The sequence below is a fragment of the Eleginops maclovinus genome, chromosome 5 (genome assembly GCF_036324505.1).
Source record: "Eleginops maclovinus isolate JMC-PN-2008 ecotype Puerto Natales chromosome 5, JC_Emac_rtc_rv5, whole genome shotgun sequence".
Classification (NCBI taxonomy): domain Eukaryota; kingdom Metazoa; phylum Chordata; class Actinopteri; order Perciformes; family Eleginopidae; genus Eleginops; species Eleginops maclovinus.
The window spans coordinates 22,884,870-22,911,453 of record NC_086353.1 but is presented as its reverse complement, the minus strand read 5'-3'; the positions used below and the strand labels follow the sequence as shown (position 1 = coordinate 22,911,453).

Sequence of the window (26,584 nt, the reverse complement as noted above, 5' to 3'; positions counted from 1 at the left end):
ACTTGAATTGTCTGAATTTATTTGAAAAGTGAGCTTGAATACTACTGTTTAATATCCGTTTAGATATTATTGAAGAAGAACAATATAAGACAACAGAAAGAAATACCCTCTTTATTGTCACATACATGCACACAGCAGAGCACACACAGTGAAATTGGTCCTCTGCATTTAACCCATCATAGTTCTAGGAGCAGTGGGCAGCTATTGTGCAGCGCCCGGGGAGCAATGGGGAGGGGGGAATGGAGGTGTCCGGTGCCTTGATCAAGGGCACCACAGCAGGGCCTAGGAGGTGAACTGGGACCTCTCCAAGTAGCAGTCCACTTTCCATATTTTAAGTCTGTTTGTGGCCTTGTCCAAGGCCCTACTGACTGAGCCACTGCTGGACTTCATAGCCCAGCACTCTTCCTAGGAGCTTAGTTTGTGCCCCGTAAGAAGCTGCTAGCAGCTCTTGTTAAAGTGTTAGCTGAGCGACACTTCGAAATGGAACACAGGCCTCGGTTGGCTCGCGGCCGTAATTTGGACTCCCCTGGCCTATGGCATATTGAATTGTATTTGAAGACGGTCTCCAATGGTAACGCTAGATGGCGCCAAAGTATTGAGCTGGGAAGTGAAGGTCTGGGATACAGTCGTTAAACCTGATCAATTTATAAGCACCAACCTAATCTGTTAAAACTCACAATAAAGCGTACATTTTAGATGCTATCTATTTAGAATTTCAACAGTTTATATATATATTTTCTCACTATATAACGTGTGTTATCTGAAATATTTGTCATAGCTTTTTCATGTTAATCATAGGGAGGATGTGACTCATATTTGATTGGTTATGAAATTGCAAAATAAGTTAGTGATATGTCACCAAACCTGAGGAAACTAAATCCTTTTGTTAAGGTTATGTTGGATGTTTGTGCAGTTTATATATCTATAACAATAGGGTCCAGGTGAGCCATGCATAAGGTAATCTAATATCTGACATTCATTGTTTGCGCTAAATACCCCTGTTGAGGTTCCATTACACACAAGTTATTAGTCTATCGGTAAGAGTGGAGCCACCCTTCATTGGTACATTAATCCTCAGTTGTGTCGCTGAAGGATGAAGACATTATGCTTTGTGGTATGCAACAAATAAAACACATTCAAAACAGCAGTGGAGTAGCAAGAAATACTCACATTTCATTATTATAATTAGTTGAATCTTTAAGTTATAAATGTCACATCATTTGCCTGGTTGCATGTGATTGTAAATCCAGATGACTTTACTGCCTGCTCCTGTACAGTAACGGCTATAAAAACCACAATAAAACTATAAAAAGCTAAACGGTGATGATAAATAGTTTGATACAAATTCTACAACTAATACCACAATATTATTACATAATATTACAGTGCATTAACTTTCAGCTGTGTGTTTTTCCCCTCATGCCCCCATAACGCTTTGAGGGTGAATTGAAGGTATAGCCTGTTGTGATCTGTTAGGAAATGTGTCTGCTTATCCATACAAAGAGACTGTCGGATATAATAAAACATAAAGATAAGAAGAGGAAACAAATCTGTGTTTCACTTTGAATATAGACTCAGGTGTGTTTAGCCCATAGATGTAATTCTGTGTTAAAGGAGTTAAATCATAGTCTTTAAATCAAAATGCATTGGAGTGTTAATGCAGGCTAGAATCCTGTTTTTTGGTAAATGTTCTCCTTTCCTTTTTTAAATATGAATTAGTAGTTCCACATCAGATAAATATATGTTATTAATATTAATTTGATCTTCTTATCTCCCTCTCTTGCATTTAGAAAACCTAGTTTACATTGCATTATGTACAAATAACAAAGTAAGTAGATCCACTCTGTAACCTACAAAGATAAACTGTTTGATTCTCTTATGGAGCGGCAAATATTTGTTGAGATATAAATTAATCGATTTACAAAAAAACGATTGACAAACACTTGACAATCTGGGAATATTTTGAATTATGAAGGTCATTTTCCATGCAGAAAAGTGCCTTAAATTAGGTTTCCAGCCTCTCAAATATGGATATGTGCTGCTCTCAACCCTTTTATATGCCATTTAACTAAATACCTTTAGGTTTTGTGCTGACAAACAGTAAAGCAAATTTAAAATGATCATATTGGACTTAAAGCAACAGAAAGCTTTGATCCCACAAATGAAATACATTTGACAACAAATGGTATCTTCCTGTCACAGTTATACATAATAATTATTATAATAATAATACTAAAAAGATTATTATTATTATTATTATTATTATTATTATTATTATTATTATTATTATTATATATTTATTATTATTATTATTATATATTTTTGGGGTCTTTTTTGAACAAGGACCATGCATAACAAATCATTCATCTCAAAGAGAGAATAGATGCTATATGCCATATTATAGCTAAAAGCTGCTTTCCATCTGCAGTCCATACATGCCTGTCAAACTAACAATTAAAACAGATACAAATACAGACGTATACAGTATAACTATCAGCACATTCGCCAGTGCAACTTTAATTTTACAATTCATTTAAAATAACATCTGAAATTCCATTCAAAGTAATGCTGGCAAGACTGGTTGCTCCATGTACATTTTTTGGAACCATGGGAAAAACTTGATCCCAAGTAACAATGTTTTTAATTGTTCAACAGAGGATTATACCAGCCTGAAAATAGAAATAACTCTAAAGAATATGTGTCAGTAACGCTGTATTGATCCTCCTTCTTCTCCTTTGCTCAACGAGCTTTCTGCTGCTCCTGTACTTCCTCGGATCTCTCTCTCTCTCCCCCTCTGTCTCTCTCCCTCCCTCCATAAGCCCAGCCCCCTTGATCCCCTCTGTCCATTGGTGTCTCCGGGGTCTCTCCTCTCTCTCTCTTACCCCTCCTTCCATAGGTAGTCCATAATGAGTGTCCATTGGTTTTTATTACGCCTTGTCCCCCTCCCACTGGCCGGCTTCGCCCTGCCCATGTTTTCTCTGTCTCAGTCCGTCCATCTCCTGACGTTCAAGTTCGCAGGAACGTCACGTCCGCACTTGAACTTGCAGCTCAGGGGGGTATCGCCGTACCCCCATCACTCTCTCTTTGCAAAAAAGTCATGAAGAGGTCCGCACAGCAGCCCGTAGCGCGCGACGCCTCACCCTCTGTGTGATCTGCAGTTCATCTTTTCTTTTTCTTTTCGTTTTTCCCCTCCTATTTGGATGTCAGACGCATCAATGAAGATATTTCATTTGGAGTCTACCTTTGTAGGGACGGATTTCCCAATGTGAACTCTGCTGAACAGCCGCCACTAAAGCAACATGTCTCGCCGAAAGCAAGGCAAACCCCAGCACTTGAGCAAACGGGAGTTTTCGCGTAAGTGGACATTCATTTGAATTCACTTAGCTGTTAGCGAGCCACCTCTTGTTTCCCTTACACAGGGCAACTTCCTCGGGGGAATTTGAATAGGTGCTACAGACACACAGACACACACCGCTGTCCTGAGTGAAATGTCCAAAACATGTTTTAAATTGATTTCGGGATCATCTGGTGGAAGTTTTCAAACAACGTGACAGAGAGCTTTAACTTGTGTTGATTTACCGTGTTGTATAACGCAGCCTTCAAGGTTTCTTTCGCCATTAAAGGGCTTTATGGCCAGAGACCTTTGCCTATATGAACGCAGCGCGAGCCTACTGCTGCGGTTCCTCCTGCAAGTTTTCAGGTGAAGCACGAGAAGCGATTCCACTATATCAACGCACGTTTGTCTTTTTCTAGTTAGAAAGTATTTACAGAGGTTTGAGCTGCGGTGGACACGGGGAAGCGGTGTTTACATGTCCACATTGCAGCGGAGACCTCGTGTGCGTAATACACGGAATATAGTTTCTGTGTCACAATTCCGCACATCTGCTGCTTTATCATGCTTTTAACGCCGCAGTTTATTGTCATTTACACATATATGTTGTATTAAATGGACGCAAATGTCCGTGGGCGATATTCTTTTGCAACTATGTGGAGAGGAAATCAGCGAAGTGGATTTTACGCGCGTGTGTGATAACATTGCAGGGCATCGATAGGATCTTATACTTGCCGGATATTTATTTCCCACAATACCTCTGATATTCAGCAGGAACTGCTCCATTAACATATACTCTCACACTAACAAGACGTCTCCAAATATATCTAAAGTTAAGTGGAGATCAGGAGCTCGTGTGTTCATTTTCTCCCTAATTATTTTTGTCGTAAATGTGTCTCTGCATGCTGTTTTCCCATTTCGCTGGAAACCAATTATGCTCTCGCAACATGCATGCCTTCATTTGAGGGGGGTAATTGTCAAAAGGTTTGCCAGTGGGGGGCGCAATATGATTGTAGTCCTGTGTACAGGCCACTATAAAATGAACTTGAACTTGATCCACTTTATCCTTGTGCTGATGCTTGACCAAGCAACATAGTGAGGATCGTTTAAGCAGAAATAAGTGATTTTTATATTTTATGTAGCTTGTAAGGCTCGTGTGTGTTCTATAAAGGTGGAAAGTAAATGACAAAGGGATGCACGCATACAGTGTTTAAAGCCCAGTGGTGTTTCTATTTAAAAAAATAATCTATCTTATAAATACAGATTTTAAAAATACCTTTTTTTTTTGCACTTTTATGCTGATTTTAGTCAGCCTATATGATTTATATTTTGAGCTCCAACCCATATAATTTGAGTTCATTATTTTTGTCTGAAAAATATATTTTTGTATTTTTAACAACAACACACTTGAGATTACATTAAACTACACTTATTTGGGGGCAATGGTGCACTGTGACAAAGCAATAAGGAATACTTTATTATATTTTTATACAGGAGGATAAAATGGACCTGTTTTTGTCCATTTTAACATAAAAAAAAATCCCTAAAATGAAACTATTGATCAGCTGTTATAACAGAGTGGTTCAAATTTAAAATGGCAAAACAAGGAGCCCTAATGATTTTCCTGATAGTGAAACAGACCCACGCCTGTCGCCCAGTAGGACACCTAAACTGCTTTGAATTCTGCTGCAGTCAGATGTCTGCAAAAAAGGATTATATTTATAGTTTTCAAAGTTATTCACATCACTCTTGCATTGCATCAAAATGAGATGATTTGGTTTGGACAAAATCTTTCCACTTCACCCAGCCTCACACACCTGGGCCTATGTGTCCGTGGCATAAGCTGGTTAAGATAAGCCCCAGTAAAAAAGGGGCAAAGATTCCCTCATCTTTAATGCAGCCGAAACATACAGGTAACAGGGCCTATCCTGCGTAGTCCCTCGCCACCTTCTCGTCTGACCCGACATGGAATTAAAGGTTGAACTAGGCGGAGAGAATTCATCACATCTTATCTCAACATCCCAGTCGGGGCGCCCAATGTCGTTTACCGTGTGGCTAGATTACTTCTTTTAAAATGCTCTCTTCTCTCTCTTCTCTCTCTCTCTGCCGGTACTTCAGGGACCTACTCCACATCCAACCCCTCAATGTCTAACCTTGGTTCACGAGATCCCAGCACTTTTAACGAAATGGGGTCCAATCATCTTGAACTCAAATTAGAATCTATTTTTTGATTCTCAGAGGTGTTAGGTTCATTAAAAACGCGAGATTGGCAGCACAATAAAGAGGGTCAAGCTACTTAATCGTTTGGCTGCTGCCTGCAAGCTGAACATGTCAGCCCTTATCGAAGTACTGCTGTCTTTCTACTTTTCTAATACTTTTACACAGCGTGACCTGATTCTTGTGGATGTCTTAATACATTATAGCAATGCACTATTCCTTTGCCACTCCTGACACATGTGTTTTCCAGCCCTCTCTGAACCATATCTCACAATGTTCTCTTTTATTTCCCCGTCCAGCTGAGCCACTGTCAGGTGTTTTACCAGAGGAAGACTCTCAGAGCTCCCCCAGGCTGGGTTTGTCTCAGGGTGAGCCCCTTAAAGGGGACCAGGACCTGCTGACCTGCGGCCAGTGCCACTCCCGCTTCCCCCTGGCTGACATCCTGCTGTTCATCGAACACAAACGGAGGCAGTGCCACGGGAGCCTCTGTATGGACAAACCTCTGGACAGGCCTCCGTCCTCCCCGCTCGCCTCGCCCCTCTCCATGTCCTCCTCGCACTCGCGGACCCACCATCAGCACCCACGGAGGGCGCGTCCCCCGGTGGGGGTGGCATCGCCCCGGGATGAGGATTGTTTATCTGCACCCTTGCAAGGAATAATCCCAAAGCAGGAGAATATCACAGGTAAACACAGTGGGAGCTTAAAACGGTTGGCATCAAACAGGAAATGTTTAAAGGTGTGGGATTGGTCAAACTCCCTAAGGTTCATAGAGAGTTTATTTCAAAAGGGAACAAATGCTTTTCTCTGATTTCCTTTGGTGTTTTATTTTCATCTGGTAGTAGGGCTGCATCCCATCTACATAACCAGAGTGTGAAATATCTGCCGCTGCACTAAAGAGCTGTGAATCTCCCTCAGCTGCGCCGTGAACTCACATGAACAGCAGCCCAAGCTGAAAATGATTGTGAGGAACATTTAGCACATAGTGAAAAAGACACACACAGACAAAGAAACAGATTAGGGAAGAGAGGGAGAGAAAAAAAAAGATTTCTCGTGGTGCGTTTCTGCATCACAGATGTGCTCGGATCCCTGGGCCTCCACCGCTCTCTCATGTGGCGCTGAGAGATGTATCTGTATCCCTCCCTCGCTTATTACACCGCCATATCTCCTCAAATATGCAGTCCGATGCTAAAATTAAAAAGAGATAGAAAAGAATGTAATTACGCCGAAGTGTCAAGGAAGAAGCGTTTATTTGAGGCACCCTGCAGCCACTAATTGTCGGTGTTTTTCTTGATTTGAGTAATTAAGGACTTCTTAAGGCGGCTGGTCGGTTTCTTGTTTGTCCACCGGGGCTAAATGACGCTGTAGAGAAAACATGAGGCCCCGTGCAAACAAGTGTGGATCTCTTATGACTGGCGTTACAGAGAGGAATTTGATTTCAAAACGCCTTTTTGGAGTGTTTATTCATTACTTTTTAACAGAGGCGATATCGTGTGTCAGATTTGGGATTTATTGTCTAGGCAGATTTAATTTAAAACCAATTCAGGGTAAAAGCATGGAGAGCAGCACTCAATAATGTGCACTACTGTACTGTATCAGTCTGTGCTGCAGCTCTGTAAAGGGACTACTGTTATCTGTTGTTGGGCCTCGGCCACACAGAATGACCACTGTTCATTAGTGTGCAGTTTGTTAAACATCTGCCTGCCCTGCGTATGAGCACACACACAGATATGCCTCTGCACACACACACACACACACACACACACACACACACACACACACACACACACACACACACACACACACACACACACACACACACACACACACACACACACACACACACACACACACACACACGTCCAGAATGCCTCTTGGCCATGTCAGCTGTTTGAACATGCTTTTCTTTGCTCATTTAGATCATCATGCAGCGGAGTTCACATGATATCATCAGGTCACTAGCATTGTGAGCACAGCTTTATTTATAGACTTTATGTCTTTAGGATTCGCTGCGTGCCGTAATGAATGGACTCATCTGGTCAGACATGGAGTGAGGCCCTGTCCTGTTGTGACACCTCACCTGACAGGGTTATTGTAACACACATTTCCTCAACATGAGAGGAAGAAAACATGAGACACAAACAACATTAAGACGATTTTTCTAAGATTCTGAATAGAGTCACAATTTCGCATTACCTGTTTCATAGTTTACAATTTATTTTACAAAATTGGCAAGTTTCTTTACTTGATCTTTTAGTCGGTAAGAAATGAGAAAATCCTAAAACCTCCTGATGAAAGTTTTTATTTTTGTTACCTTTTGTCTTTGTTTCCTTAGGTCAATACAACTTTTTTTAAATTAGAAAGAACTCCACAATATTATAAAGTTGCCTTTTTTCAGTAAGTATACTAAATCAAGAATTTAGATTGAGAATGAAAATTGAACATATAAAGGAAAAAGGTTAAACCTGCAACATATTTGGATAAAATAGACGATACTCTACAGGATGTACCTCACATCAGGCACATATACATAAAACCCAGCCCCCCCCCCTTTTTGTGTTCTGTGTCACAGACTGATGGATACAGACTGGCAGTGCCAGCGCACCACCCCATGCTCCATATGCTAGCTGCCATGTTCTCTCACCCTGCTCAGTCAGACGCTGACACTGAGATGAGGCATCTGAACACATACTGTCCCTGTCACGCACTGGCTTCATGTCCAGTTTATTCCAGGCCAGTGTATTATATGTTCCACCCCTAAAGATTTACTGCATCCCGCTGCACTGCATATATACTCAAATGAATGTGACCCTTCCACTCCCCCACCCTCCTCCTGAAATGTCATTTCGCTCAGATTGATTTCTGTGCGGACAGCAGCGTACACAGACAAGGGCCTTGGCTAGCTTTAGGATTGCTAACTATGATTATTTCCCCGGTTGATTAATCATTTGAACCTTAAAATGTCATAAAATAGGGTAAAATGTAAATCCGACATCCTCAAAATGCAGTGCAATGTTTTTAAATGTATTGTTTTTTCTGTCCAAAATGTATAGATATTCAGTTGAAATGATATAACACTGAAAAAAGCAGGACATTTTTATATTTGAGATCCAGTTTTGCATAAAAGATTACTTTCATTAATTACTTTGAATCGATTAATGGTTTATCCAAATGGATGCAATTAATTTTCTGTTCTGGCGTTATTGATCAGTCTACTAATGGTCTCAGTTAGTGAAGAAGCGGCTGGACTAAAGAGGATGACACCCAGTATGGTTGAGCTCAAGAGGTGTTGGGGGTCAGGGGGTTTGGGGGGGGACAGTTGTCTGTAATACTCCCAGAGCTGGAGATGAGGACGTGCCTCGGTCTCCGTCTTTGGGACAGCTGAGGCCGTCTGGGAGTCTCATGGCTGCAGCTGGGGCTGGGGTCTGCAGTCTGGAGCTGTGGGCCGTTAGGAGAGGGCAGAGCCGCCTGCGTGCCATCATTTGCATGATAAACAATTTAAGATATGCATAGGGACACCGTCGCTTGTCTCCAGATTATGGATGGCCCAGAAAAAGAGCAGATGACAGTTTCTCACACAAACTACGTGGCCGCGGTGTAATGTAAAAGTGGATTTATGTCACGGGATATATTAAGAAGGCATTCTGGTGGAGTGGATTCATAGTTTTTATTTACATTCATTATCCTACTCACTGAATTGCTATCAGTGCGATGAATGATTGTTTGCTCTTCTTAATGCAACAATCATGCAGCAAGAAGCTTCTCATTGTTATGATTTAAGATGCATTGTGTAGTCTTTATCATGTCCATAATTATTACTTTTTCACCATTTCTTGTCTTTACTCTCCACATTTTGCTACATTACTCTGTGCTGTACATAAACATGCCAGCATTAGCCTCTGTTGCATTCTCGCCAGTGTAGCCATGTGTGTTAATGAGGCCATTGTATCCTCTCAAATCGACCACTATCTCACACTTCTGCCTCCTTTCCAGCACGCTGCTTCTATTGTAACCTGGACTCTGAATCAATACTGAGTTAATTATGGCGGCCACCTATTCTGCCTTTTTTTTTCTACGGGGAAGGAAACATAGGAACAGCCCGAGCTGCATTTCTCGTAACACCTCACCGTGGCTGTTGTGCGTCTTCATGCAGCAGCTTGCCTGTCCTGTTTGTCCCTGTGTGTTGTGGAGACAAAGGTATTTAGCAGGCTCTGCGTTGGCACTGTGCCACCTTTCTCCAACCCCCCCCCCTCCTCCGTTCCCTCATAAGCACACACATGTACTCACTGGGTATCTGTCAGGCAGAACTTGGGGGCTGGGCAGACCATGGGGAGTGTGTGTGTGAGTTGGGGGGGGGGCTTCTTGGTAGTGATATCTTTTTCCAGTGTGCGCTTTGTGAGTCCACATGTGGTGTGTGCGCCTTTGTTTCGGTGATCACTTTAATTGATACTGAAAAGGCCCAGATGCATGCTATAGTAATTATTGGACACTGGCTAATATTATCAGCCTCCATTGTCTGTGAAAAACTGACTCTAATTTGATCCTACAGTAGCTCAGGGCTCTGATAAAAATCTGTGACTATTTTTAGATTTCACTAAGTTTTAATGAAGGTGAACAGGAATGCTTTTTAAGGATGAATCTTTCATAGAGGACCTTTTTGTACTTCTAACGCCGGGCTCTTAACACACACGAATGTTTGTCGGCAAAGTCTTTGTTGTTGGATTGAGTGTTAGTGGCCGCATTCGAGCGAATTCTAGTGGATGTTTACGTGTCGAGTGTTAAAGTAATGTATGTGCATATGTGTGCACGTGTTTCAGTGTGGTTTTGACCACTTAAACTGTTTATAGCTTTCCGTGTGTGTGTGTGAGAAGGAGTGTGTGTCGGGCTATTTGTTAAAGCTTTACTACTCTGGGCGTGCAGGCTGAACATGAAAGGGTCTTTGACTTGGCAAGCCTCGCCTGAGGACACCCCTCTGTGGACCATGCCAGGCCAGACTTGGCACAGAGCGCAGGGCCTGAGGGACAGGCTGGGCCTAAATATGTGTGTGTGTGTGTGTGTGTGTGTGTGTGTGTGTGTGTGTGTGTGTTTGTGTGTGTGTGAGAGGGAGGTAGAAGGAGGTGTGTTAAAGCAATGTTTTGTGGGTTTAGGAAGCAGGACTTATGGTGAGGTGGCTGCTATGTGTGTGACTGACAGTGGGAGTGTATGTGTGTGTGTACTTAAGGGTAGGTATGTGTGTGTGTGTGTGCTGTCCTCAGGGCTCCTGGCTCGGGCTTCCTGTGTCTCTGTTTGTCTTCTAACAACCCCGGTACCACAGCCTCAGGCCATTCAGGTAGAGGCTAGTTCAAGTATGCAATACACACACAAACAGGCACACAAAAAGAGGCAAATGCATGCACCCGAACACAAACGTACACACACACACACACACACACACACACACACACGTTTTTTTGGATACAACAATGCCCCCGATACAGTGTAACCCCCCCTCCTGTGAACCTGTGTTTTGTCTGTAATAAATGTGTTGTGGCAGAGGCCCCATGATGTGTTCTGAGTTGATGAGATGTGTCAGAAACATATGATACTTATTTCAGCCCCCTCCCCTCCGTTTTCCCCCTGTCTCTTCTGTCCTTTTCTGTATCTCTCCCTCTCCGTCTCACTCAAACTCTCTCCCCTCGCATCGTTCCAGTAGTTTGTCTCGAGGGATTGTAAACTTTTGGCTACATTAGCGTGTCTGCACCTCTTAAAGGCCTTCCAACTTCCACTCATTCTCACTCTAACAGATTTGGCTGCAGAGCAAGCCACAAGACATACACACTCACACACACATTGTCTGCTTCCCTCTATCCCCTTTACCTGCTGTCAAACGAAGCCATACGACAGAAACAACCTTGTTTGTCGAAGGCAGCGTCACGCCGGATGAAAAAAGCATCCTCTGAAATAAGCGTGTCTTGCCGCTGTCTTGTCAATAGCGTGGCAGGCAGTCACATCGCAGGGTCAGGGGTCACCTGACAGCGTCAGGGCCTGTCACGCCAGCCGCCGGCTTCACCACCTGCAGGTTAATGACTTTATTTTTAGACAGAACAGAAACAGAGAAGAAAAAGTGTGTGTGATAACAGCTGTAGCTCAGGAAGTGGAGGATGAGAACAAAAAGGACAGAAGTGGTATTTGAGAAGTAGGCAGGTTAGAGCAGGGTTATAGCGGGAACAGATTTTAACAAGGTAATTTTCTTCTTTCCTAAAAAAATCTCCTCTTCTTTTACTGAAGGCCTCGCTGACTGATACTTGTTCAGTTTTTATTATCTACTGCAATGGAGGGTCTGACAATGACTCAAGACTTCACTTGGACTTTAGCCTTTTAACTCAACACTACTTTCCCCAAAGCCCAAAGATAAAAAAAAGTATATTTTTATTAAAATATGTGCCAAGAAACAATTAATTTCTCTTTAATTCCTGAATCAACTATCATTTATACTATTTATTCCCAGTTAGTCAACACTTAAATCCCCAGATCCACTTAGAGAGAACAATGAAGAACTAGTGAGGGCACATGGAAAAAATGACACCAAAGATAAGTTTGAAGTACGGAAAAAAATGCAGTGGTAAACAGAATAAGAGTGCAGGGCAGACATGAGGGAATAGCTCATTAAGAGTTGTTGAGGACATGAAAATCTAAGTTTAGGACTTTGGACTTGAGCACCAAGATTTGACACTTGGTCCCACATCTGCTTTATCGTATTATCTCCTTCTGTACTGAACAGGTCAGCTCAACCTGTTCCTATTGTGGCTGTAGCATTTAAAGCTGTGGTGCTGAAGGACCTTTGCTTTGTCTTTCTCACAGCCATGGTGATAATGCTGAGGCCATGGGACTGTGACGAGGGCCTCGCGTTAGTCTGAACCCACTGATCCCGGTCACTATCTGTCTACATAATGTTTCTTCCACTCCTATCTGTCTTGCTGCAGGTCCCAGCGCTGGGCTCGGCCTGTCACAATGTGCATGTCTTTGTGGGTGTGAGTGTGTTTGTACCTTTTGTGTGTGGCTGGGTGGTCGTCTACAGCTGTGTCTCGCCGGCCTTATCTCCACCAGAGAGATACAAGACAGAGAGGGCCCCAGTGTGTGACGGTACACTTGTGAAAACTCACAGCCCTCTCTTTGTGTGTGTGTGAAAGTCTTCGAGTGCTTTAGCGTGTACATGCGCATGCAAAACCGTGTCTACCACTGCACTTTTTCATGAATGTATACTAATCGCTCGCTGTATTCCTCGAGGGGTTTGTGCTCAAAAAGCTCATCGCCTCCTAATAGCTCAAGTTACATTTGATCTTAGATTCAAATCCCACGTCTTTTAAAACGACGATCAGAAGATAGGGGGCCTCATTCATTTTTTAAGAGAGTGTTAATTTGGTTATTAGAATCACTTTAGGCTGTATGGTGGGTGTTTGTGTGCTGCAGTTTGCTTTGCACAAAGGCATGCAGGCACGAGTTGGCACACCAATGAGATCGACACATCATCACTTATGAACAGATGCACCCACACACACACAATGCACATACTCACACCTCCACTCCATCCATCCACAGAAAACTGACCCCCAACCCTCATTGCACACAGACACACACATGCACACACATTCATAAATGCACACTCCTGTCCCAGGCACCCTTTACTTTCGCAGGCTGAATCTCACTGATAACATGCTGGCGCCCTCATTTAAATTTGAAGCGCTTCTTTAATCTTCAAAGGCCTGATTGCTTTATGAATATGCATGGACTGAGCTGACTCTCAGTTCATTACCTTGTTGTAAATTCTAATGACCATTAGGGCCCTGCACGGTAATTGCCAATTGTTTTGCATTTTTGATTAGCCCATTACCGGAGCGCATTCTGAACATGTCTGCCCTGCCTGCCTGCCAGGCCACGGCAAGAAGCAGAGGGAGGGAGAGGCGAGGGAGGAGAGGAAAATGGGGAGAGCAGGCATTGGAAGGTAGAGAAACAGGCAGCGTAAATTGGGATGCCTGGCTCAAAATGTTAGTTTTGTTTAGGGAGGAAAGCAGGGTGAGCTCGAGGGGGATGAAAGACACAATGCAGAAACAAGGGGTCTGTTTCTGCTGAGCTTGAGTGCAAGAGCGTGAAGCTGGATGCATTTATGTCAGCATGTGTATTTGTTGACTGTCGACGTCCGCCTGACTGTGTGTACATGTCCAAGTTTGCGTGCAGTTCTGTGAGTTGGATTTGGGGGGGGGGGGGGGGGGTTTGAGCTGGGAGCAGTGGGGAGCTTCTGCTAGTGCATCCCAATGCACGCCGTGCCTGGGACTTATGAAAGATTGATGACTCCTAGCAGAATGGCATCGCCCTGCTACAACTTGATAACATCTAATGGATAATTTAGCGCTCTAAAACCAGCAGGCCGGTTTCCCCCCTCTCTAGAAGGCTGGAGAGGACAGCAGCTGTTGGGCTTTCGGGGCTTCTGTGTGTCGGAGAGAGACATGAGGACAAGCTGGAAAAAAGTGTGTGAGTGAAAGAGGGGTAGAAAATGCGTGCAAGTGTTTGTGTGACCAGGACGTGAGTCTCCCTCCACATGCTTTGAGGGAGCTTGTGGTGTCACGATTGTTAGCAAGGAAACTCGCTGGCCCCTTAACGTACCTTAACTTGTAAATCTTCCTGAAATAGGCCAAGGCAGCACTGGGTGGGGAAAAGGAGCCGCAGTCGACCAGCAGTTTGCCTGCGCAGGACATAGCATGACTTCTGGAAGTCTTCCAGCTTGGGTCGAGTGGAAACAAAGCAACAACAACACATTTTTTTAATTAGGCTGTATTTAACTATTTAAGAGCAAAATCAATAATGAATGCCAAATGTTACATTGCTAGCTCCAACAGGAACCATTGCATAGCACTTAAGAACACGTTAACTCCGCCAGAGCTGCAATGTTTGGAGTAATCAATCCATAGAAAAGTCGGCAATTATTTTGATCATTGATTAATTGCAGATGATCAGTCTCTCAAATAGGGCCATTTTTGATTGACTGTATTAAACTGAATAACTTTCGATGTAATTTAAAACCAAAAAACACGATATATAAAGATATAAAGCGTGTTGACAAAGTTGTCTCAAACATTGCAATCTTCATGAAGGTATATGTTTTTATTAGATTGCATTACTGGAAACTGACTAAAATGTAAAAAAACTATCATTCAGTCAGCCTTTGTGAGAATCCACAATGCTTTTCCGCTAGTGATGTCCTTATTTCCCTACTTGCTGCCCCCCTGTAATGAGCAGAAAATAATGCATGGGATACCATCACATGGGAAAAGCTCAAGCCCTGCCACAGAATATTTCCATTCAGCAGACCTGTGCTTGAGTGCCCGAAAACAGGCTACCTAGATAAAACTGAATCCATAAATGTTGCAGGATAGGACAGCTTTTCCCTCTTCCCATTCTCCGTTTCTGCCTCTCTTCCCCCCTCTTGTGTACCATTCATAATCTATGTAGTGTTTACACACAGCTCCTAGCCCTACTGTCCGTCAGTCTCTTATTCCCAGACTATTAAGCTGTTGACAGTTTGCTTAATCGTCCCGCAGTTTGACTTCAGGGGGATCGGAGAGGGGTCAGCGGAGTCCGTCTCCGAGGTGTGGAGAGAAAGTGGCCCACGCGTGCGCGCTGCTCTGCGCTCTGTGGTGTGCCTTCATGTCATGAGTTTGTCTCGTTTTAACAGGAGAGGGGAGGGATGCACTGGCAGGGGGGGGGTGGGGACGGGAGGGGTTGTCTTTTCCCAATTCTTGGTGGGGGCTATTTACACAATGGGGAAATTGTCCAGCTTTGGGATCAACTAGAGCAAATAGCTAGTCGGAGTTAGCAGGGCTGCTGGCTGTGTGTCCAGCCTGTGTATGTTCACACACACACACACACACACACACACACACACACACACACACACACACACACACACACACACACACACACACACACACACACACACACACACACACACACACACACATATTGAGGGAGAAACGTAGCAGCAGCAGCAGCAGCAGAGCCTGCTATGGCCAAAGGAGTCTCAGGCAGACAGCATGATAGATGGCTTTGTTAAAGGGTCCCAGGGTGTCCCCTGAACTTGAAGCACTCTGTTTATCTTGAATAGGAGAAGCCCAGTGTGTTGGGGGCAGTGAGGAGGAGGAGGAGAGAGAGAAAGGGAATGATATAGCTTTCAGGGAGAAAGGGAGCGGAGGAGGAGGAGGGACAGAGAGGGCCTGTATCTGGGCAGGCCTGGCTGGGGGTTGGGGAGGTTAAGGGGGGGTCGTGAGCAGGCTGGAGAGACAGAGAGGAGGGAAAGAGGGGGGGAAGGGGCAGCTCTCCTAGTAGCTGTCCATTAACAGATGAACTTGGCAATGGTCCAGGCCTCAAAGGTCTTGGGAGACACACACATGCACACACAGACACACACATGGATGCACACTTCCCTGGTACCTGCTGACTGGGGATGGAATGCCACCACGGTTTCTTTTTTGTCCGGAGACGAAAGAGGACACGTCTCTGGTTCACCTATGTCAGAACCGGTTAAGACCGGTTAGCCAGCCAGGCCGAAGAGGCAGACGGACAGGCCTTGTCACCGGGCCCTCCTCTTCCTCTTTCTCTCACTCTCTTTAGCTCGCCTCCTCTCGTCCTCCTCCTCCGTTTTCCAGGCTTTAGAGGAGGAAACAGAGAGAACCTCTAACCTGAGGGCACAGGACAATGCAGAGGAGAGAAAAAAAGAAGCGAGGGAGCGTGGGAACAAAGTGAGAGACGAACGGATCCGCTCGTAAACAGGGTGGGAAGAGGAGGGGAGAGTGTTTGGTTGTTGTTGGTGCGCTCCTCTTGATGGGGCAACATGAGCTTAAGGCCGTCGCTGCTATTGTGTACAGAAAACACTACAGCAAACATGAGAGTGCTGAAAACTAGGGTGGAGAATTCGATATAGAAGATGTTCATAATGGGCCGTTGTGTCGTGTGGGCGATAAATCTTCTATTCGTCTCAGCGTTACATGCGTAGGATATGCCCGTGGATCATATATGTACACATGTGGCAGTAATGGAGATCGTGTCTGTGAATGTGTTTGTTTCTGTGTACGCCATAAAATATGGACGCGGATCCTCTCCTAATTACGACTGGGATGTGTCCCTTGAGTTTTGAGAGCAGGCTGTTCGCCCATTCCACTTCAAATGCTTTCAGCTCCCGCACAAACCCCGCCTCGAGATGGCAGATCAGAAAGCTCTGTCACATCTGAGGAACACGAGGAAACCGAGAGTTCATCTCCGCAGGACTGTAGAAAGTCTTAATTTGAGTCCCCGCTCAGGCTGTATCATCATTATCATCTTGAATAAATTGTCTCCTGTCGTGAATGAGTTGATGTTTAGAGTTTTGGACACATGGTTATAACATCAGATAAAACGGAGAGAATGTGATCACCGCTAAAGCACAAGGGAACAGAAACTGCTGAGGTGAGAAAAGTGATTTGTTAGAAAGTGTGAAACTTTTGTCACAGGCAATGATGAGGTTTATGTAAGAAGAGGAGTGGATTAGGTGTTGGCTTTCCAGCCTGCCTCACAGGTGTCTCCATTTTCTTATTTCTGTCCTCGCTCAGGGCCAAGGAGTATGACAAATGTACACTACACAAAAAAAGAGCCCTAGTCAAATTGATTCATCGTGCATCAAGTAAAAAAATCATATCATTAATTTCACCTTGATTCTTTGAGGTATGGTTTACATTAAAGAATGTACACGTGTGATTGATGTATAAACTTTAAAAAAAGAAAAAAGGTGTTAAATATCAAGAAATGGCCTTGAGTGCTTGCTCAGATTTCAAAGCTTTTTCACTTATTCTTTGATCCGATATCTCCTAAGCTAGACGGGGGAATAAATCTCAGTTAATTATATTAGATTGGAGCATTGATCACTAAGTAGAAACAGTGGATTGACTACTCAAGTGCTATCATGTTAGTGCTGCTGTCACAAAAACACTGCATCGCTCAGCACGTACAACTCACTTACTTTGGTTGTCCGCCTTTTATTTTGGAAAGTAAGGGCAAAGAACTTACATTGATTTGGTTGCTGGGGCTGCAACCAATAGCTATCAGGGAAAACAAAAGCACTATTGCTTAACACTTTGTTTAAGCTTTAAATCTTGCCTTTATTTTCACAGGAGATTGGTTCAAGTTATAGGCTAGTGAAAGCAGGGATCATGGAGAACCAAACTATCGCACTTTTCCAATCAACTTCACTATAAATCAATAAACACAGCGTATTGATATTGATAACTACGGTATTACTCAAAAAGCCTAGTTTTGGTATCCTCAAAAAATACCCACTCGAAACCTATTGAATAAATGGATGTCCAAACCTGTCAAAATCACATAATCAGCTGATGTCTGGTGCATCATGGTTAATGTCTTGGAGGGCCCCCTTACCCACATGTGATGTTGATTTAAAGGACAGTTGTGATGCATCTTGTGTCATCTTGATTGAGCGAGTTTTTATGTATAAATTCATCACATGCATGCTGCGGGGCAAAACATGGATAATGCATGTTTATGTGTCTGTGCGTGCATGTGTTTGTGTGCGTCTCTGTGTAAATGCATGCAATCCCATTTGCATGTATTTCACACATGCTCACATTAATTTGTTATTTATAAAGGAGCTTCTTCTTTTCATCTTCCCCTTTTTTCTCTGTGCTCTTTTATTCCAGCCCTGCAGCCCTTGCTCTATTTCTCAGAAACATGTTTTTCCGTTTCCCAAACTCTTGCGTGGCTACTTTGGTGCTGAAGCCAACGAAATATCTCGCGTCTGTGCGTGTGTGTGTGATGATGGCTGTTTTTATAATGCCCCCCTGCAAATTTGCATATGTATATGTGCAGATTGTATGAGAAGAGCTCTCACACTTGGAGCAGTTGGATGGGGAGGGCGATGGGGGCCGTTGCAAGGGGTTGTGTGTATGTGTGTGTGTGTGTGTGTGTGTGTGTGTGTGTGTGTGTGTGTGTGTGTGTGTGTGTGTGTGTGTGTGTGTGTGTGTGTGTGAGAGTTAAAGGGGGGTCGTGTTAGCGCTTTCACCCCCCCAGACAAAGCCGGCCACTACTCCCAGATGGTAGTCTGCTCTCTTCGGCCATGTGTCTGGTGTGTGTGTGTATGTGTTTGTGTGTGTGTGTGTGTGTTTAAGTGTGTGTGTGTGTGTCCGTGTGTGTCTGTGTGTGTGTGTTTATGGACAGCAACAGATACAAAGAGAGAGTGAGAAATTTGCAAGCGAGACTTTGTGTGCATGAAGTGCAGACAGAGGATGCTGATGGTGGGACACATAGTGCGTGTGTGTGTGTGTGTGTGTGTGTGTGTGTGTGTGTGTGTGTGTGTGTGTGTGTGTGTGTGAGAGAGAGAGAGAGAGAAAAGTGTGAGACTTAATGGACTTACATGGCTCCATGTAGCACTCTTTGCATGTTGTGACTAAAAGCAACCCTGTGTTGTCTGCTATGTTGTCTGTGCCTTGTTCAAAATGCATTAGAATACATAATGCAAGACAAATAGACAAAAGAGAGGGAGAGACATAAAAAGAGAAGGTGTGCATTGAGACTGGCAGATGGACAACAAGAAAAAAAGGACAGGTAGGAGAAGAACTGCGGTAAAGATGGTCGATTCTTTGTCTTAGCGGTGATGACCCAGAGTGGTCCGTGGACGTCAGGCTAATGGGGTCAGCGTTAAAGAGCACGCGTCCGGATTACATCAACTGTCTGCTGGACAGTGAGACAATGAATGAGTTGTTTATTGTGGAGGAAGCGACATGAAGTGGGCTTGATTTATTTACCAGTAAAATTGAAATCCAGCCTCTGAAAATTGAGATTTTATGGTTTCCTCAGTTTTGTAACATGTTAAAGTGAATATCTTTGGGTTTTTGGACTGACAAAAAAACATCATGAATCTATAATCCCTATAAGCCAACACAGCAGCCAGTGGTGTAGGTATGCAGCAAACACATTGACTTTTTACAATATTTTCTGACATTTTATAGGCTAAATGATTCATTCAAGAAAGCAGTTTAATCAATAATGAAAATGATCCTTAGGTGTGGCCCTAAAGTATAGAGCACAATACATTTTTGTTCAGCGCAAACAATCATTTGTGTCTTTCAGGTGTCAGGTGAATAGTCGTCAGTTTGGAAATGGCTCCAAGAGCGTACAGGTCCTGATATCCAATATGAAATCCAGCCTATGGGCCCTGTTAAGAAGGGGGGGATATCTATTGCTTGGACACACTCCAACCTCTCTGACCTTGATGTTTGTTTTCCTTGTATCCCCAGACATAAACATGGCTTTCGCATCTCGACACATACACACAAACACACACAGGCTAGAAGTTTTCCTCTCTGATGTTGTGCATCTGGCTCATTGGAAAATGCCAGACAGAGGTATAGAGTTTAAAAAGCGTGTGTGTGCATTAGACGTGTGATCCTATACGATGTGTGAATTTTTCAGTGTGCATGTCTCCACTGCCACACCTCCTCTCCTATACCTGTCAGACTGGTTCCCTCTCTTTCATTAAAGCAGCGCCCTTCTCCTTTTTCTTGACCAGGTAGTTTTTTGTTATCAGACAAGAAACCAGACTCCCTTATGACAACCCTTTGCCCCATAGTTCAAAGTGCCAAGATAATCGCTCTCTATTTATACCTTTATTGAGGCAAGCCCTTCTCTGCCAGAGAGTTGGTCTGGCAGGGAGTGCTTTCCATGCTGGACATGCCCTGTTCTCCCCAGGCTCTGGTACTGCTGTGGTCTGCCAAGTCGCAGGGCCAGATTGCCTGTAATAGGCCTGCCATTTCCCTCTCATCATCTGTCAGCACTCTGGATCCAACTGCAAGGTCCAAAGAGGACTACCACTCTCCAATTAAAGAGGTTAATTTGCCCTCGCCCATCTAGCCTCCCACCCCCCCACTCTCTACTGCGTGCTATGTCTTCATTAGAACTCATTTGTAGTTTCTGTGTTGATATTCCTTTGAAATGTACATTATTTTTTCTGTTAGTTGACTTTTGTAAACACTATTTTACACGGAATAGATAAGGGTGAAAGGCTATTTGCATATTTATTTCTGAGCCAGCATGTTAATTAAAATTGTTCTCAATTTAAAAGTGCTGCATTTTATAACCTTTGCTGAGCAATACAAGCTAAAATCAATTCTATTGCATTGCTATTAAAATGTACTTTTCTACTGAGCTGTCTCAAGAAAGGAAACGAGATTCAAAATATAGTTGGTCATTCTTTTGTAGTAGAGTATATGATCGAGTATCCCACTCTCATGTGTGTACTTGACATCTGCAGCCAACTAGCTTAGCTTAGCTTAGCATAACAACTCAAATAGGGGGAAACAGCTAGCCTGCCTGCCTGTCATCGCTGTAAGGTTGCCAGGCAAGTGTTTTCCCCAATTCCTGTTCCCTTGCTAAGCCTAGCTAATTGGCCACTGGCTCTATTGTTACCGTACATATATGAATGAGAGTGGTATCAAACTTTCTATCTAACTCTAGCCATGAAAATGATTAAATCCCTCTTATCCTCGTGCAGAAGTATGACCAAAGCTTTAGCACTAATATCATGCTCTGTAAAAAACAGAGCCCCAAAAGCAAATAACTCAGCATGCTCAAGAAGTAGCAGAACTGTTGAAGAATTGTTTTAATTTGACAGTGAAGAACTTGCCTGTCTTGCTACACTAGATATGACAAATGCTGCCACTTATGTGGTGTCCTTACTTCATTGTCATTATCCTCACATGCTGGTGTCAGTCTCTTAAGCTTAAGCTGAACCCGAGAGGATGAGCAGTATGTGAGTAAGACCGGCTCCTGTGGGAGAATAGTCCTGAGCTTACTTTCCTCATCTATGATCAGAGGGAGCGGAGATCTGGTTCGGACAGTGACCTCCCCCTCCCCGCCTCCCTATCTTTACTATCTTTGCTTAGTGCTTTGACCAACTGGCTCCTCTCAGTTCCATCTTCCTCCCCCATTCAGCTCTCCTCACTCATGCCATCTTATTATCTGAGAGGTCGAAGGAAAGGGGCCCCTTGTATCTCCTCCTCGTTTTCCTCTTCTTCTAGCCTTGAGCTACAGCAGCAGTGGCAAAACAGACCCTTCTCTTCCAACCCCCCTCCCCCCTTCTTCCCCACAGTTTATCTGAATGTATGTGTACGTACGTGGACACGTCGCTTTTTGTGAACCCAAAAGCCCAGGAAGGAAGCTGGCCCTAACCGCTGCCTGTACCTCTGCTTTCTGTCAGTTACCACCGCTGTCAAAGTTTCATCCCTACGTCAAGCTAACGCAGCAAGCAGAACATTGTGGGGGCCTTTTTTTGTTTACTTTCGGGTATCTGGGTCTTTATGAGCAGGATATTGAGTAGGCAGTTGAGATATAGCATTTGTTTTTAAAGGATAATGCTGGATGACTCTTTATTGGATCATTTTGTTTGTGGCTTGGGTAATTATGGTTCGGATCCCATTAGCCTTTGGGCCACTGTAGAGACTTAGGTTTTTGGTGAAAGCCGTTTGGCATCTAGAGCTCATACGGTAAAAACATTACTGTTACAAAGCACATTTCAACAAGAATAAAAGTGAGAGTGTTCCAAAAATCTATTTTGATTATGAATTAAGATAATTATTTGTATTCCTTTTAGGAAGATTGGATTTGATTAAATCTGTTTGCAACTGATACAAATCATCACAAAATATAGGCTCCCTGATACAATTAGTTTTACCTTAATAAATCAATTCTACCAGCTGCGTCATCATCTGGTGTTAAGTATAGTGGCATACTAAATGAAATTGGGGGTCACTCTTGGTAGTTTTACCGATTAACATAAGCTAATGACTTGGAAGGATGAACAGGAGGTGGAGATAAAGAGGGGAGAGAAGGAGGGAAGAAGGGGGACGTTGTCTGGGCTCCCTCACCCACCATTAAGGGCTTGCCCCTGGACTGGGTGAGTGGGCCAGTTTCCCATGCACCGGCGGCACAGGCAAGTCCTCTTTGGTTACACAAAATGTCTGCCTGTATGGCCACGGACAGAGATATTATTAGTGTTATTTTGCCTCAGTTATCCGAGAGCATGGTGCTTTTAGGCCCCCTTGTTTGAGTGGCGTACAGACAGACTCTTGAGTTTCTGCAGCAGATTAAATGAAATTTTAGCAGCTTTTTCTTGGTGCCTGGCCATAAAACCACACAAAGGAAGCAGCTGCCACTAATGTAATCTAGAATGGGGTGCTGCAGTGTAAAGCTGTCCACCACTCTTTTGTTTTTCTCTTCTTCCCCTCTCTGCAGCTTTTTATTCCATTCTTGACACCCTTCAACTACACCCCTTCCTCTTCAGATTATATCCTTGTTCTTTCACTGCCGCTAATTCCTCTTTTCATCAGCTACCTCTCTGCATCGTAAAGGTGATGAAACCGGACGAGAGCAATAAAGGCCATGTGTTTAAAGAGCAAACATATCTTTTTATGTCTTTATATACCCATACGTCTGTGTCAAAGGTACATGAGATAGCCGTCTGGTCGCCTGCAAAATGTTCTCCTCTCGGGACCGTCTGTAGGCCTACAGCATATCAGCTGAACATGTATGCAATGAGCATATAAGATCTTTACAGTTTGACCTTGCACAAGCCTACAAAGTTCATTTCTGGGAATGCAGCACAAGCAGTCCGCCGGGGCCAATGCCCCAGTGACCTCTGCGTCAGTCACAGGTTGTCAGCTGCTCTCAAAATGACAGGGTGGATCTTGAGAACCTGAGTTCATGCGGGCAGTGAGTGGAGCTACATTCCTCTCAGGGCTGTCATTGTGCAACTGACATGAGAGAGAGAAAGCAGAAAGGGGAGAAACTGAGGTTGTGCACAAGAATTCCGCATAATGAAAGCCGTTTGTTAATTACATTTTCTAATCATTCCGAGTTGACATTTGCATCAGCGCAGCAAAAATGTTGCACGTCTGTGACGCCTTACATTTAGACTCCACTGTTGCCTTCTGCAAATGAAGTTTTATAGTCTGTTCGAGAAGCAATGGCACAAACATCTGGCCCATAAATCTCAGGTGGTGCTGCAGAGCGCAGCCGGAGAAACCAGTTTTACCCATCCCCTGATCAGCCATTAATCCAAATTTCCGCACTTCCACGCTGACTTGTTTATTTATGGTTGGTGAGCTGGTAAGCGTTCGCAGAGTGTAGGCATTGCATTAGAAAATGCTGCCGTGCAATTTAATGCATATGACAATAATCTACAGTGCGGTTCAACACATTGCTTAAGCTAGATTTCTGACCCTTTTGTGTGGCTGCATGATATGCTGTAGAGAGTGTGTGAAGTTGCATCATGCCTGTGTATTTAGCTGTTTGGAAATATGTCTTGCCACTGCCTGTTGAGGAATGTCTAAGTTCATGGACCCTTTCTGCGCCAAAACAATGGCTTGAAGGTGGACTCAGCCTGCCATTCAACAAGTCAGTCAGTCTTTACTTATGTATGTTCTGTCCTGCAGCTGTCTGTGAATAAATCCTTCTGTCACCAAAAGGCACACAGGCTTCCTTCACAAATCATGTTCATCAACTCTCTCCGAAGTCTAAAAGCTCATTTTAAGGTTTCTCCAAGACGTGTATGTCTAGAGGGAGGGAAAATGAATTTATTGTTTTAGCTGATGGCTCCTTGACTCTTTGCTTTACCTGTTACTGCCGTCCTCCCTTCTCCGTCTTAAGTCTCCATGTTCCTGTCTCCTATTAGCTCCGTCTGTCTTATTATTTCCCCTTCTTACAAACAACCCCCATAAAAAGTTGTTGTGGTGCGGCAAATGATGTGTACATGCAACACACATGCATTCTTACACAGCGACACACACATACGTTTACTTAAACCTGATGACCCAATAGAAATAGCTCTTGCCCCCCCCCCCCTTGCCACCCTCCTTTTCTGCACCTCTGCTCCGCCCTCTCTCTCTCTCTCTTTCCCTCCCCAGGGTAGGTCGCTATAGCCCTCCTTATAAACATAGTGATCTATAGGAGCCCTAGACCCAGACAGATTTTTGGCATGGCTGTGCAGGTAGCATTCCAGCACGGTTTGAGATCTTAGGGCCCTAGCCTCGTTAAAAGCCTGATTTATGCTCTACAGCTGGGCACAAAGGAACCTACAGGTTGGCTTCCTTAATTAATATCACACTCACTACTGCTTGGACCTATGCATGTTCCTGACGCACCTCCAGGGAGAATAAGCGGAAGGTCCACATGCTGTGTTTTTAACAGGCCAGTGTCGGCGTGCACAAGATGTAACTGGAGAGACACAATTATCTGTCAAATCATTCTTACAGTGCCGCAAATCTGAACGTATCTCTGATATAAATGTAGAATTTTCCAAACACACAGGGCTCTGGGTGGTTACTTTCTGGGTCCTACTGTCCACCATTTTACTTCCACTCTTGCGTTGCTATGGCGTCTGATCAGACCACATGTCTTCAATTAGTAGGCAGGAATCTGGTACGGGGGAGCCTCTGAGATGAAGAATTGTGTGGAGCGTGGCCTGCCATTGCCAAGCATATGGCCCATCCATCTTGCAAACTGTTATTGATAGTAAACGTTACATGTAGGTATTAACTGGCTGCATCCACCCTGTTCCAACCCTAAACTCAATTCCCCGGCTGGTACGGTACTGTCTTGTGTCATCGGGAAACAATATTGTGCCCTGTCATGTACAATCCAACATTGACCCATCAGATTTGGCAACCATTTGGTCTGGGCATTCGTCCAAAACAAGATGTCATAAAAGGTGTGGCCCAGGTTGGTATCAATCCTCTAGAGCACTTCTAACAGTTTTAGTGTCAACTCCTTGAGCACTGAAGGAAACATTTGTAAGTTTTATATCTGACCACTTCCTCACTGTGCCACGTCTCTTCCTGCTTCCATCAGAATGTCTGGAATTAGGGCAAACAGGAGGCCATTTTGCAATTTTAATCAGGATTTGGAAAGCGTCTGGGTTGAAAGCGGCCCAGCACTGTTTTCTCCTAGTTGAATTAGTTATGGAAGAGGAATTGTAGGGTACCATGAATGGATGGTTGGTTGGGAGTTAGTGTTTGTGGCTGTGTCCTTGTTCAGGATGAGGAAACTCTGTGTCTTAGACCTTAGTCGTTATGACATTGCAATGAATTTAACTTGTGATACTGTACCAATGAACATGCTGAACTTGTGATACAGTTATTTTTTATCCTAGTCCAGACTTCAGTCCTGCGGTCACCACATGCACAGAGTATCTCTCTTGACTTTCACTTGTCTGGTTCTAAGGAAATTGGATTTGCGAGCTACATCTGACCCTGAGATACCCTTCGATCTAAAGAGTCCAGCTATTGATGCTTCCTTAACCACTCGACCACCGTGTGCACAGTCACACACAGCAGATGGGACGCGTGTTAAACCCTCAGCCTCCACAGCTCCGGGCCACGGGACACTCCAACACACTGGCCCTCTTGTTTTTAAAGTGCCATGTCCCTCCACAATGCCTTGAGGCTCGTATGCATAACGAACTGCTATGGTTGGCCCAAGCTCACATGCCCTGGTCTTCTCACCCTGAGGTGGTAGGGCAGGGTGAAAAATAACTGCATGTTTAAAACAACCCTTGTTCACCAGTGTCTAAATGATGACCCATGCTTTAGAGCTTCCAGGGCTTCTGGGAACAAGTACAGGAACAAACAACTGAGGTCAACATAAGTAGTAACTTTGTGTTTTCTAACAGCACTTCCGCTTGAGCACCAGGTCATAAAAGTGGGGTATTTCACTGGCGATCCAGGTGCAAACCCTCACACACAGACCATCAATCCTCTCCACCTTTAGCTCTGTCCCACAGAGATTAAGATAATGATGAGTATATTTCCCTGTTTTGCCCCCTGTCCTTTTTCCTTTCTATGTGTCTCACTTTCTCTGGAAATATTATTTACAGTGACGGAGCACCTCAGGCACAGGCAGGAGGAGGGAAAAAAAGACTTGTACACACTGGCCTGATAGATTTTGAGATCTGCCCAGCAGTAAATGAGT

General features: G+C 43.9%; 1 protein-coding gene across 1 annotated transcript in view; it reads left to right on the top strand.

Annotated features, from left to right (window-relative positions):
• The first annotated feature begins 2,906 nt into the window (after window positions 1-2,906).
• Window positions 2,907-26,584, top strand: part of LOC134864999 (B-cell lymphoma/leukemia 11A-like) — a 37,444-nt gene continuing 13,766 nt past the window's right edge. The window contains exons 1-2 of the mRNA XM_063884378.1: window positions 2,907-3,354; window positions 5,848-6,231. Of these exons, the coding sequence (XP_063740448.1) occupies window positions 3,300-3,354; window positions 5,848-6,231 (439 nt within the window). The 5' untranslated portion in view covers window positions 2,907-3,299. The remainder of the gene's footprint in view (window positions 3,355-5,847; window positions 6,232-26,584) is intronic.